This window comes from Podarcis filfolensis (genome assembly GCF_964270895.1).
Source record: "Podarcis filfolensis genome assembly, chromosome: 12".
NCBI classification, from domain to species: Eukaryota; Metazoa; Chordata; class Lepidosauria; order Squamata; family Lacertidae; genus Podarcis; species Podarcis filfolensis.
This window is the reverse complement of record NC_139614.1, coordinates 11887618-11902660: the sequence shown is the minus strand read 5'-3', so window position 1 is coordinate 11902660 and position 15043 is coordinate 11887618. Positions and strand designations below refer to the sequence as shown.

At 43.6% G+C, this 15043-nt stretch overlaps 1 protein-coding gene across 2 annotated transcripts in view; it reads right to left on the bottom strand.

The window, feature by feature from the left end:
- The window catches only part of LIMD1 (LIM domain containing 1), a 41013-nt gene that overhangs the window by 3319 nt on the left and 22651 nt on the right, over nt 1-15043 (bottom strand). For both annotated transcript variants that reach the window (XM_083577997.1, XM_083577998.1), the window contains exons 3-7: nt 14237-14338; nt 5117-5184; nt 3061-3123; nt 1964-2094; nt 855-906 (exon numbers count right to left, since the gene is read on the bottom strand). In XM_083577997.1, coding sequence (XP_083434123.1) covers nt 855-906; nt 1964-2094; nt 3061-3123; nt 5117-5184; nt 14237-14338 — 416 coding nt within the window. The remainder of the gene's footprint in view (nt 1-854; nt 907-1963; nt 2095-3060; nt 3124-5116; nt 5185-14236; nt 14339-15043) is intronic.

The following is a 15043-nucleotide window of genomic DNA, read 5'->3' as shown; positions in this document are numbered from 1 at the left end:
AGCACTTGGGGTTCTTGTTTTTTTTTTTAGTGGCACACAGTTTGTGCAAAATAGAAACCCAACACCCCCCCTTTAAAAAAAGCAACCTAAAACTAATGAAAACAGTAAAAAAGCAAATAAAATAGATTTAGGGGGTTCATATCCCTAAAAATGGGTCCGATCCTATGGGTCAAGGAAAGCCCAAAGAAAAAGGTATGTCTTCAAAAGATGTCTGAAGCAACAGGTGGTTGCTGTGTCACATATGGCAGAGGGGAGGGCCTTCCACAGAGCACGGAGAAGGGGGGGGGGGAAATGCCAGTTTCCAGGTCACCACCCTAGGATATTCTGCAGGGGGCAGTGACATAAGTAGAAGTTCTTCAGATGATCTAAGGGCAGGTGGTCTAGCCATGCTTCAACTCAGAGCTTAGAATAAGACTACTGCAAATAACTGGGAGGCTGTAGTATTACTGAGAAAGGTAAAGGGACCCCTGACCATTAGGTCCAGTCGCAGATGACTCTGGGGTTGCGGTGCTCATCTTGCTTTACTGGCCGAGGGAGCCGGCGTTTGTCCGCAGACAGCTTCCGGGTCATGTGGCCAGCATGACTAAGCCGCTTCTGGCGAACCAGAGCAGCACACGGAAACGCCATTTACCTTCCCGCCGGAGCGGTACCTATTTATCTACTTGCACTTTGACGTGCTTTCGAACTGCTAGGTTGGCAGGAGCTGGGACCAAGCAATGGGAGCTCACCCCGTCGTGGGGATCTGAACCGCCGACCTTCTCATCGGCAAGCCCTAGGCTCTGTGGTTTAACCCACAGCGCCACCCGCGTCCCATTACTGAGAAAAGGTGGAAGCAAAAAATATAAATCACTTACCTCACTTGGCAGAATAGGAAGACCACAGGCTGCACATTTTGGCGCCAAAACCCTTCATAAAAAAAAAAGGCAAGTTACAAACATGAAAGAGAACCCAGATTTGAATCATTTAAAAATATTGTTTCAATGGGCATTGAACACTTTGCACGTTCTCCAAAGCACACTGGGGTCCCAACCTCGCGTTTTCCCAGTTCTAGTGAAAATGGGAGCATGGGAAAAGGCTGGTGAGAGGGACTCCGAGAGCAGAAGGGGGCAAAAGGGAGGTTGGAATCTACTGGGAATCTCTTGAGCGATTTGCTGCAGTAGATTGGCAAGGGTTTCCCAACTCCAAATTGTTTTGAGAACAGCAAGCTACTTGTTGCACCTAAATTAGGCTGCGCAAATGAAGAAAACTAGCCAGGTGTGGCGTTTTGTGTGAAACAACTATGAGCAGATTTGGTTTTCAAAACCAATTCCTGGACCCTGTTCTTTAATTCTAACTGTGTATCATTTGCACCTGACTGGTTCCTGGATCTTGGGATTATAGCAGATCTGAGAAGCCTGAAATCTGCTCATCTCTGTCCTAAGGGCAGAAGATGATGAGAATATAGGTAAAGGTAAAGGGACCCCTGACCATTAGGTCCAGCCGTGGCCGACTCTGGGGTTGCGGCGCTCATCTCGCTTTACTGGCTGAGGGAGCCGGCATACATCTTCCGGGTCATGTGGCCAGCATGACTAAGCCGCTTCTGGCGAACCAGAGCAGCGCACGGAAACGCCGTTTACCTTCCCGCTGGAGCGGTACCTATTTATCTACTTGCACTTTGACGTGCTTTCAGACTGCTAGGTGGGCAGGAGCAGGGACTGAGCAACGGGAGCTCACCCCATCACGGGGATTCGAACCGCCGACCTTCTGATTGGCAAGTCCTAGGCTCTGTGGTTTAACCCACAGCGCCACCCGCGTCCCGATGAGAATATAGGTTGCTAGAATTTTTACATTACTTGATGCACCTTCATGATCAGCAAGCATTACTGCCTTCCTGTGAATACACATATTTACTTGCAAGCAAATCACACTGATTTCAGCAGCTCTTGCTTACAGCCACGTCTGTTTAGATTCCCCTCCCCCTTACTTGTGGTAATCTCGGACACAGTAGATTTTGTTCTCACTGTCTACCGTGAACGGCACTCCATCCAGACATTCATTGCAGATCACACAACGAAAGCAGCCAGGATGGTACGACTTCCCCAGAGCTTGCAAAATCTGCAATAAGAAACAGGAAAATGCTTCTGAACGAGCATTCAGATTTTTTAAAAAAATGCAATACAGAAGCAATTGCAAAGGAGTGTAAGGAACGATTACAACAACATAGGGATGCTTGTAAATTGTTCCCTTAATGGTGCTCTGCTTCACAGCAACCATGCCATGACATCAGGAATCCTGTAATTAATTTGAGCAATTTTGGTAGGAAATTACTGGCAAGAGGCAGAAATGACAGCATATTTCTGTCGTCGTAATTCCGATGGAATTTGAAGCAAGCGAAACAGCATCCAGTCTGAAAAGACAGGGAGCAGGTGGCAAGAGTGAATTCAATCAGGACACAGAAAAAGCGAATAGAATTTCCAAACAACTATTGCGAGAAAACTCAGGTAAGATTTAAAATGTCTTTATTTTTATGCCCCGAAAGGCTGCTCTTGATTACAGCAACCAGCTGTTCGCTGGTTCAAGTAAGGCTGGAAGTTGCATGTGGCACCTGGGTTTAGATTGTTTGTTCTGGCATACAAGTTTATACAGAATTATTTAGTTAAGCGATTGACTAAAACCCACCTTATTCCTTGACTAGGGTTTCGTTAATCAGAGGACAACCCTCGTTTGCATTCCAAAAGCCCTCCCCATTGTTAGAGAGGCTACAGTGGAAGCATTAAGAATCATGTGCAATCACAAGAGATTACAGAAAAAAATGAAATCAGCGCTCTCCCACATATTTCGTTTTACAGGATGTGAGCATCTGCATACCTTAAAAAATGCACACACAAAAATTATAAACAAGACAAAAGCACACAATTGGATTAGGTTTGCTTTCCTCATTTTCCTTACTCCTCATACAATAAGAAGTGGATGGCGTAGAGCAGCAACATTTCATTCTTATATTTTCCATTTGGGACATCATTCTAAAATTACGGGGACTTTCCCTCCATAGCGTGTTTTCCACACACAAAGGTCACTTACCATGTCCATGATCAAATGGCCACATATGAAACACCTGTCAGCTGACTGCTGGAAGCCTGAATACTGTAGTGGGAAAAGAAAGTATGCTTAAACCTTTTGAGTAAAAGCATGAGCAACATTTTCCTACTTTCTTAACTGGAATAAGGCTAGCTGACCAGGCTGCATAGCCACTATAATGTCTCTGGGCACATGATTCCCCCCCAAAACAGCTTTTATTACTTTCTTTAAAAGCTTCCTTCCTTCAATTAAAAAAAAAAACATATTCCCAAATGCTAGTGCAACGAAGAGACAATGAGAACAAAGTCCCCAGTTTTAACCTCATTTTAGCAACAAAGACATTAGGCAATCCGCAGGCCTTCGACCTCAGACACTCATTTGCCTCAGTAGGTTGGATTAAGTATTGCTGAAATAACGTATGTGAACACTAGGGCTGCCTTGAAAACCACTTGCCAGCTTAATAACACGGTGTATAAACAACCTTTGTGGACAAGCTCATACGTATGAGGCTCCTTTATATCTCAGACATAATCTCGTAATTATATATTATGTAGCCAATATATGACTGTCCAATTACTGCCACTCAGTAATTGCCCAATCATTAGTAGTAAAAGCAACATGAATAAACAGTACGCTATGTTAAGTATAACTGGTTTAATTCACACTGAAATGGGAATTGGTGAAAGGGTTTGACTATAAGTTTCCATTGAGGCCAAGAGCAAGAAGTGGTCTCTGGGCTCCTTGATGGGTTGTTGTTGTTCTCAGGTAGCTCTGACCCGATGTTTTAACCTTAGAACACATTAGAGTGATCAAATGTCAAGTTTGTTATCTCAAAAGGGTGGTTGCTGAAGACCTTCCCAGACTCAGTGGGAGTAAGGATGCAAATGAAGCTCTCCAGGGAAACAGCTCCAGGCAAAATGGATGCTGAAAGGAGAGACAGACCCCTGTTTAGAGTATTTCGTAATTTATAAAATGCTGAGCCTATGCTTTGGACTGGCATATGTCTCACGGAACTGTTTGGATGTAACATTAGATGTTTCGGTTTTGATTTGGAGAAAGTTCAGCAAGTGAAGTTTTAATTAAACATATGAGCTCCCGTTGCTCAGTCCCTGCTCCTGCCCACCTAGCAGTTTGAAAGCACGTCAAAGTGCAAGTAGATAAATAGGTACCGCTCCGGCGGGAAGGTAAACGGCGTTTCCGTGCGCTGCTCTGGTTTGCCAGAAGCGGCTTAGTCATGCTGGCCACACGACCCGGAAGCTGTACACCGGCTCCCTCGGCCAATAAAGCGAGATGAGCGCCGCAACCCCAGAGTCGGTCACGACTGGACCTAACGGTCAGGGGTCCCTTTACCTTTACGGGCCTTGACAATGTTTCATTTCCAAAAAGGAGTTGGTTTTCATGCATCCAGTCGCTTTAAACTGTGCAATATTAATATCTGCAATACACCTAGATGCACAAATCATTTATTTATTTACTTTCCATAGGTACATAGGTACACATGAGGACTGTGTGAACAAAAATCTAGAATCTAGAATCTATACTTGAATCTTACACCTGCATTTCAGTCCGTATGGACAAGTAAGGGAAAAGTGCAAATCACAATGCTGCAATTCTCCCCCCCCCCTTTTTTGGGGGGGAGGGAGTCATCAGCACTGATTGCCTCATTTAAGATCCTCTCTGCTTTCACAAAGGTGCTTAATCAGACACAACAGATAAGAAGAGGTGTTAATTCATGCCTTACTCTTCAGATGTCAAGGAAATAAACAACTATCTGACAATTAGAAGACATCTGAAGGCAGCCCTGTTTAGGGAAGTTTTTAATGTTTGATATTTCATTGTGTTTTTAATATTCTGTTGGGAGCCGCCCAGAGTGTCTGGGGAAACTCAGCCAGATGGGCGCAGTATCAATAATAAATTATTATTAAAAATCCAACACTCTAGCAACATGTTGGACACATAACCTGACCCATTGCCAGTGGGTTCTCCACCCTGCAATCCTCAACCTCATTTAGCATTCCCTCCACGAGCAACAACACGCAAGAGCCTGCAGCTTACTCACCAGGAAGTCTTCTTCACAAAACACTTTCCCATTAACAAAATAAAAGGCTTTTCCTCTCAGCTTCCGACCTGAAAGGGAAAGGGGAGGAGGAGGATATGATCAAAGACCAATAAATAAAACATCTGAATGCCACCAATGGAAGCCAGAAATAAAGATGCAGTTTCAATGCAACTAAACGCTAGGACAGATGCCGCAATCCTGACCTGTGCTTTAGTGTGCATCCACAATTCCTTACTGCAGAACTGTAGCATGAAGAAGCAAAGGCTATATATCATTCAGGGCTTTTTAATTCATAGCGTAACTCCAAGCTAGGACCTGTGCTGTCATTATATTGCACAGGTGCACACAGAAAATATTTGCTCTGATAGCTTAGTTGCTAAGACCGTGGTACTGATAACGCCAAGGTTGTAGCTTCAATCCCCATATGGGGCAGCTGCATACTCCTGCATTGCAGGGGGCTGGAGTAGATGGTCCTCAGCGTCCCTTCCAACTCTACGATTCTATGATCCTACTTTAAAGGTAAAGGGACCCCTGACCATTAGGTCCAGTCGTGACTAACTCTGGGGTTGCGGCGCTCATCTCGCTCTATAGGCCGAGGGAGCCGGCGTACAGCTTCCAGGTCATGTGGCCAGCATGACTAAGCCACTTATGGCGAACCAGAGCAGCGCACGGAAACGCCGTTTACCTTCCCGCCAGAGCGGTACCTATTTATCTACTTGCACTTTGAGGCGCTTTCGAACTGCTAGATGGGCAGGAGCAGGACCGAGCAACAGGAGCTCACTCCTTCGCGGGGATTCGAACTGCCGACCTTCCGATCGGCAAGTCCTAGGCTGTGTGGTTTAACCCACAGCGCCACCTGCGTCCCTATGATCCTACTTTAGAGCACCATTTAACCTGGTGCTGGCTTTCGACTCTAACCTGTAACATGAGCCCCACACTTCTGTCCATCTCATTCTTCCTTCCCACTCTCAACTTCCTCATCTTAGAAAATGTGAAAAGCTCGTTAAAAAAATAAAATAAAATGGGAGCGCCACTACTCTTGCAATCCGTTTTAGGCAAGGGCCGTGACCAATTATGTCGGTCACAATTCGCCAATTAAAGAGAATGCGTTAAAGGATACAGAGGTGGCGATAGCAGGGGATAAACATTTCCCTATACCTGACTCATCGCATTAACACCAGATGGCGCCTCTCGTCAAGGCAGGAAAAAATAGATGCTCAGTCCTTGTGGGATAAAACGATTCTGTAAATGTCCACCTTACAGATTTTAAATATTCCCACAGTGCAAGACCCAAATTGTATAGGTTGTATCTGATGTTGCTCCGCTGATAGTAAGCCTTCTGAATAAGGAAGGAGCTTAGAAGCGTTGGGTCTGAATATATACAAGCAGAGGATGCAACAGGTGGAACCCTCCAAGGATCCTTTGTCCCAGGGAAGGGTGGCTTGCACTGGGCACAGCTGTCCCTCTGCCCATCGCTGCTGGTCACTGCCAGCCTCGTCCCGCAGAAGGAAGCTAGCATGACTCTCTCAGCGCAGAGCTCCAGGGCACAATGCTTTGGACCCAAGCTGGACCCACTGCTGTCACGTGACCTGCAATCTGTTGGTCCCTCAATACCTTCTTCCCCAATGGACACACTCAGCGGGGTAACCCTGTTGGTCAGGGGCCAGGGTTAGGATTGCTGCCCAAGGTAGGTACCAAACCAGGTAGGTAACATCCTGTTTGGGGAATGTGCTCCCCAAAGAACATGCCTCAACACCTAACTATCATTTCAGTACTGGGCAAAATTATTATTATTATTTTTTTAAAAAATCTTCCTAAGCTTTTATACACTGCCAGCTTTTCGAGCTGCACGGTTTGAAGGTGTTGTGTGTGTTTTTATTGCTTCAATTCAATTTATCACAAGTTGTGCTATTTTGTGGTTTTGTTTTGCAACATTTGTAATTTTTGAAAAAATCCTTTCGTAAGAAACCCTAAGAATGCTGCCTGACCAATGAAGGAAAGGATGCATGCTTGTCTGTTTATGTAAGTATTTATATACCCCGTCCCCTTGCAAAACACAAGAGCAGTGTACAATAACATGAAAGCATTTCTAAACAAGCCAAAACAATCATTAAAATGACTGGCTACTCCTACTCCAGAGACATTTTAAACATCTGCATATGCCTGTCAGCATATTATATTATATTATATTATATTATATTATATTATATTATATTGTATTATATATTATATTATATTAATATTTCAAGAGAAGCTTGAAAGTCAAAAGCCAGGATGCCTGCTGAATCTCTGCTGGATTATTGTTCCACAGCAATAAATGCCCCACTTCTGGTTGAGGCCAATTTGGCCTCTGAAACATGGGTGACAACTAACAGCGCTCTTCCAGAATATCTGTGTTATTGGGATATTTGAAATAAATAAATCACTGAGCTATCAGAAGCAAACTGGACCTGCACATAGCCATTTTATCACTTTACATATTACTTGGTTTTATAATTGATTCCGGGGCTCACCTCTCATGAAACTATAGCTCAAATTATTCCCTGATAATGTGTATGGCTCATATTCTGCTAAGGCCCATGTGTTCTGGGCACTGAATTCCACATTTACAGAGAGTTTCTCCACCCCTCTATGCAGAGATGCAGTTTTACTGGAACGTTGCAAGATGTCCCTGAAAACTCTGGGTCCAAATCTCAAGGACTAGCCTGCGAGTCACAAAAGAAAATGTGCCTCAGGAACCCAAGCCAGTTGGGTCTCAATTCAATGGTTTAAAAAGCCCAAGCGGTTATCAAAACAAGCAGCTGTCTGAAGGCTTTTTGGCTTTTTACAGCCAATACTTTTCACAAGGGCAGGGAAAGAACGCGAAGGGAGGACTTTGCAACCACATGAAATACTCCCACTTCAGATAATTTTTCTGGGCAATGAAAGTTCTCACTGGAAAAAAAAGGACATATCTTGGATAGCTACCACTTATGTGACAGGCACAAGTCACTTAACAGAAATTCTGCATTGTGTCTGTCTTTAAACTTGGCAGCAATGATGTGGCTATGACAGAACGATGCAATTTGCACTGTTTATTATGTTCTGTTACCGCTTAACAGAATATCAAATCTAGGATGAAAGGTGCCTGTAGCTTTATAAGGGCCAAATCCCAAGAGTCTTTTGCTTCACTGTGCTGTCTCGCATAAATATGTCTGAATGTAAAAATTAAAAAATTGAAGTGCAGACGACTGGAGCCAACGCAGCTGCCAGATTAACAGTTAAAAATAAAATTAAAAAGTCAGTGCAAGCCTTCTCAGAATATGCACCACTAAGAGCTTACTCCCAAGTAAGTGGTTATAGGATTTCAGCCTAAAGCAATGTGATGTGTGGAGCTGCAGGATTCTAAAATAAGGCTCTTTTCATTCTTATGAAGCTGTGATATTCTGAAATATAAGACATTCTCTTACTTGAGAGACATAATACGGTTCTCAAGAGACAGAGGTTGTGCTTTATTGCATCAGACCACCTGCATACCTCTTTGAAGACATACACTGAGGGTAAATTCTGCTTACTATGATGCCCTCTCATAGGAATGTCAGACAGCTTAATTTATGGGCTTCTCCAGAAACAGCTAATTACTACTACAGAGAGGCTGGGTCCTGAACTCTTGGTTCCTAGCAATACTTCAAGTCCACTGTCTGCTATACTCATCCATTTCACTGCCAGCCAAAGTTCATGAACGAAATAACCACGTTGGTATTTCTCCTGTCCTTTTTTACTGACTGTAATTACAGGACATATTTTCCCTTTGCAGTTTGTAATTAAAGATTTGATGCCTGTCGCTTGTGCAGGGCTGATCCATTTAAGCAACAGTTCTCATTCCCTCATACTTAAGACTTAACAGTAGCATGTTTTTATCTTCTAGATGCCCCTCTTTATTATCCAGCGGACAGCAGGGCCCATATAATCAAAATGAATTTTGGACTTTGGACCTCTGTAATATAAAATTCGGATTACCAGGAAGAACCTAACTCCACTGAACACTGTGGGACTCAGTTTCATTTACGTCAAAGGAGATGTTTTATTCGGTCTGAACATGCTCCTGAACCCACATCAGGCAAATAGTAAATCAGTCGCCAGACTCCCTGTGGTCAGCATCAATCCCTTGCACTTTTGACTGTTTCCTATTTTTGTACTGGTTCTGTCCATGCTTATTACCCTAGTTCAAAAAGAAACCAAGAAAACAAGCCCAAGCCAACAAGGCAGACAAGTGAACATGTCTCTCATCAGCATTTGAGTTAGATCTCTGAAGATTTTAACACAACTAGCTAGGTACTCAATACATTTCCCCCCCAAAAAAACGTACAGTGGGGATTTGGGAAAAGTTTGAAGTTCATGGAAACTGTGAAAATAGTATTTTAAATATTAATTCTGATGGCAATCATTCCAACTGTATTCTGGGTGAAGGTCCATGGAATGATAGAGTTTTATGGTGAATCTAGCTTTATCTTTATCTTTGAGTCGACATGGGAGGGGGGAGTGAAGGGGCTTTTCATTAATTAAAAGCATATACATCCACTTTTCCACCTCAGAAGTATATGGCGGGTTGTTCAGTGAAACAAAACCAGGTCCGTTGTTTATCTCACATTCTCCAACGTTTTCCTGGAAACTCACTTGAACCTATGTATAAGCATTACATCAGAAGCAATGTATAATGCTACAAAAGCATAATGCTCTAATATAAACAAAGATACAACCATGTTAAACTGTTTAAAGATGAAAAGCGGGTGGCGCTGTGGGTTAAACCACAGAGCCTAGGACTTGCCGATCAGAAGGTTGGCAGTTCGAATCCCCACGACGGAGTGAGCTCCCGTTGCTCGGTCCCTGCTCCTGCCAACTTAGCAGTTCGAAAGCACATCAGAGTGCAAGTAGATAAATAGGTACTGCTCCGGCGGGAAGGTAAACGGCGTTTCCGTGCGCTGCTCTGGTTCGCCAGAAGCGGCTTAGTCATGCTGGCCACATCGGAAGCTGTACGCCAGCTCCCTTGGCCAATCCAGCAAGATGAGCGCCGCAACCCCAGAGTTGGTCACGACTGGACCTAATGGTCAGGGGTCCCTTTACCTTAATGTTACAAAAAACTCCAACCATCTTCCAATGAAGGTACACCATAGAAGCAGCAGCCTATACCTTTCCTCAACAATCATTCTCACCTCTGTTATTAAGGACAGAACACCAAAAGAACAAAACACCATTTCTATTTGCTGGCATAACTCACCCCCTTTCCAAGATGTGAAAAACTTCAGGCTCCAATTGTGGATTTTATGATTTACCTAACATCTGGAACATCAGTTCCCACTGCATGTCAAACATCTTCTTTTTCGTTTTTAAGCCTTTTACCTCTCCTAATTTCTTTCAGTCATTTAAAGTACTTCCTCTGCACTTTTTTTATTTGGCTCTCATCCTTCCTATCATGACCTCATGGTTCAAGACAGCTCAAAATATGAGAAACATATGACACGAAAATGCCAAGTCTATGTGGCTTATACAATATTGCTGGGAAGAGTTTGCGTTCCAAACAAATGTGTGAAACTAGACTAGTATCAAAGGGTCTTTGGCAGGTGAAACGATATACTACATGGTTTTCAATGCTTATTTCTGTGCCGCAGTAAAGTGTACCTGTCTTGTGAATTATGGCCTGTATCGAGAAGAGTGATTTTACTGATCCTTCAGCAAGCCATATGTCCAAGCTGAACTGCAAAAACTGCTTCTGCAGCCACATGCAAAAAGGGATGTGACCTCATTTCTCTTGTGCAAAGGGTTTGCGTCAGAGGAAAGCTGGTGAGGCGTCGTGTGTTACAGCCAGTCCCATGAGCAATTCCTGAAGCAAACCCAAGTACTGGAGTCCTCAGCCATAGCTCTTGCCTCCTAAAGCAGCCCTCAAGTTATAAAAGCCTGTCCAAGAGAGAATACAAAGCAACTTCCTGTATACAGGATGGCGACACAGGTTTATGTGGCAACTGAGTTAGGTGCATTCTGTAGAATACAATCTTCTGTAGAAAACATATGAAGTAGGAAGGACAGGTGTTCTTCACAATGTTGTTGTTTAGTTGTTTAGTCCTGTCTGACTCTTCGTGACCCCCTGGACCAGAGCACGCCAGGCACTCCCGTCTTCCACTACCTCCCACAGTTTGGTTAAATTCTTGCTGGTAGCTTCGAGAACACTATCCAACCATCTCATCCTCTGTCGTCCCCTTCTCCTTGTGCCCTCCATCTTTCCCAACATCAGGGTCTTTTCTAGGGAGTCTTCTCTTCTCATGAGGTGGCCAAAGTATTGCAGCCTCAGCTTCAGGATCTGTCCTTCCAGTGAACACTCAGGGCTGATTTCCTCAAGAATGGATCAGTTTGATCTTCTTGCAGTCCATGGGACTCTCAAGAGTCCTTCACAATAAACCCATGTAAATATGCCTGAGCGCTCCAATTTGATTTTTGACTCCTTGGGCATTTTAAGGTCACAGATCTATCATTTGTATTTTTACTGAGGGCAATGCTAATGCAACGACTTTGTAATGGCTAGGAAATATGGCAGAGTCCCATCCACATAGAGAGGATTAACTCTGACATTCATTTGATACGGAATAATACTAATTATATATGCAGTGCATTTATCATCAACGCCAAAATACAAATCTCCATATAAATACCAAACCTAAGCATACTTTTTTTGCAAGCAAGTGCGACTGAAATAAATGGGGTTTACTTTCAAGGGCACAACCTATTTATAGTGTAGAATTTAGAGCATTTGTAGCTCTGGGCAGCTAAGCCCGCTTATTTAAATATTTTTAAACAGAAGCCTAATCAAGATGAGGACATGGGAGCAGTTTCGGTTTAAAAGGGAATCTATGGTATCAGATAACGTCATTCATGCCAACGTGCTCCACTGTCATGCAGAAAGTTCTTCCTGATGTTTAGTCAGAATCTCCTTTCTTGTAACTTGGATCCATTGGGCAAGTCGTCTGGCCTGGGACATGACAGTTTCCCAAAGGAGAAGGTCACTAAAAGCAGACAAGCCCCTTGGAAAGACAGCTTGTCCACCAGTAGTGGTGTTCATAGGAACATGGGAAGCTGATATGGAGTCAGAACCCTTTCCCCCATCTAGCTTAGTACTGTCTACACCAGGTGTGACCTTTGGCACTCCAAATGTTGCTGAACTACTATTCCCATTAGCCCCAAAGGACCTGGCCAACAATTAGGGATTATGGGATTTGTAGTTCAGCAACCTATGGTGGGCCAAAGGTTCTCCACATCTGGTCTATACTGCCTAGCAGCTCTCCAGGGTTTAAGGAAGGGCTCTCTCCTAGCCGTAGCTGGAGACGCCAGTGTGTCAGGGACCGGACAGAGGAGGAATGGTGGAGACCACCTCCCCAGCCTGACCCTTCCAGAGAAGAAGACGGCAGTTCAGAATTACAACAGGGGTTTGAGGGAGATCACAACTCAGAGGCAGATGAGGGGGAAAGCTGGGAAATAATGGGAGAGGAGGAAGAAGAAGCATCGGGTAGGGACAGCTGATGGACACAGCGTCTTTAGAAAGCATTCCAGACCCCCATCTCCTAGCAAGCATTGAAAGTAGGAGAGCAAAGAGCTCAAAGGCACAGGACACTTCTCAGCACCCGTAGTGATGACACATGAAGGGGAGGGAGATGGTGGAGACTCACTCAGGACAATGCCATTATTCTAAGAGGCTGCATTCCCAAGCCTCTCTCTGTGAATACTGAATAAAAAGCAGTTGGTACTTTTCCTTGTCTTATCTGTTCCTGGCAACCTGCCATGGGGGTTGGGTCCACTGCTGCCTGACACAGGGATGGAACCTGAAGCTTCTGGTTTGCAAATCTGATTCTCTACCTCTGAGCTACAACCTTCCCCTCCAAAATGCCAGCCATGAGGTGTATTCTTTGGCACACATTCGGTTTGCATGAGGTGCCGAGTTCAACACACCCAGCCGACTCCCCACATCTCACACTGGAACCCTTTGCAAGTTTCAGAGGTTCTCCAGTAGACAAGTTCCCATGAAAAGGTTCCCTGAAAGTAGAAGTCTGAAAAGCCTGTGCGCTAAGCCTTCAAAACCGGTGTAAGATGACAAGAGCTTGTGTTTCAACTATTATTGAAGAGATGCTTATATAAGCCTGCAAGGCACGAGTAAATTTAGAGATTTATATAAAACGCATTCCCGGAAACAGTGAAGCATTTATCGTAACTATGAGTACAAGAAAGAATGGAATCCCTATTTTGGGAAGTGAGGTACGAGGTCCCGAGTATATATACTCAAGAGCCAGGTGGCCTTTACTGCCACTGAATACACACTAACAAACATCCCTCTAAATATAAACAGGTATGACTAAAATAGTTGTCTCAATGGAAAGAGACAGAGACCATGAGAGTGGAACGCTCTCTACTTCCAGCAGAACCATAAACGTATTATTATAGGACTCCAAACACTTGCTAACTCTCTGTAAAATGGTTACTCTTCCATCTATGAAATGGGGGGCAGGGGAAGAGAAAATCTAACCACCAATCTAACATCAGAGAAGCTTATTTCCCAATTCCTGATTGGAGTCCCATCTACCAGTATGAGAAGGAGGTTGTTCACCTGATTTTTCAGCCCACTGGCTGAATATTTTCCTCAGTCCAGCTGCTGAAGATGGGCAATGATGTATTGCCTCTTGCCCCAAAACAGCTTGACTGGGGAGAATTTGACTGAAGAAGTTGGCTGTCATAATCAAAAAGAAGAGACAAAGATGTGGGAAGACTGGATAGATATTCCAGGAGTTCACCATGCAATTAAAAATCCCTTCCTAATTAAAAGGAGGCAAAGATTGTGCCAGGAATGCAAAAGTGCTGAGGGCCTAGGTCTCCCCACTCCTGCATATCTGCAGAAGTGCACATGTGAAAGAAAAAATTATGAAGAGTTAAGGCAGCATTTTAGGAGCCTCTGCTAAGTTTTGGAGATCAGCAGATACCTGACTTTGCTGACCTCTGACATCAGGTTTGTGCTCATTTTTTTCACTGCAAGGCACACGTTTTCTGCAAATCTTGTCTCGCCTGTAAACAGAGAAGCTTTTCCTTGATATAACAGATACTTACTACATGCCCCACAGGTAAAGCATCCGTCGTGGTAGAGATTCCCCATTGCCTGGCAAGCTTGGTTTGCACCATATACACCTTTGTTGCACTTCACACAGGTTCCTAAAGAAGACACAAACACAGGTCAGATGAAGACTCCATAACACTTAAGTAGTAATCCAAGCATGGGAGAAATAGAGTATACCCACGAGAGGCAGGTGTATATTATGGTTTGGTTTAGAAACCAAGCTGGTGGAAAAACATAGTTCCAAACATAAAAAGCATAAGGGTGTTCAATGTACTAGTTTATTTATAAAGGCAGATAGCTGGGAACAAGCAAACATACTTTTAGGAGGTAAAATTGTTTCACTTATCTGAAGCACATTTTGTTCAGTTCTATAATCTGTTTACCCTAATACTGCTCACAGATTTATTTTTTTAAATTACTGTCTTAGGTAGCTTGATGTTAACAAGTAGAAAGTTGCACCCTTTTTTTTTTCTTTTTGCCAATTGCCAAAAGAACAAAGTGGCTCAACTATAAGGGGATTTTTCTTCCTTCAAAATCACATGTTTATCCTCATTTCAAGGCCACATTAGGAAGCGTTTCATATACCCTGTGGGTATAGGACGGTATATAAATTCAATAAAAATAGATTGATAGACAGGTAGATAGATGACAGACTGACAGACAAACAAACAAACAGATAGTTTCTGTATTCTGGTTTTTGCTTTCACAAATACATATGGTATGTTCTTACCCATTTCCATCTGGAACAGTGTTTTCCCAAACTTGGGTCTCCAGCAGTTTTTGGACTACAAATCCCACCA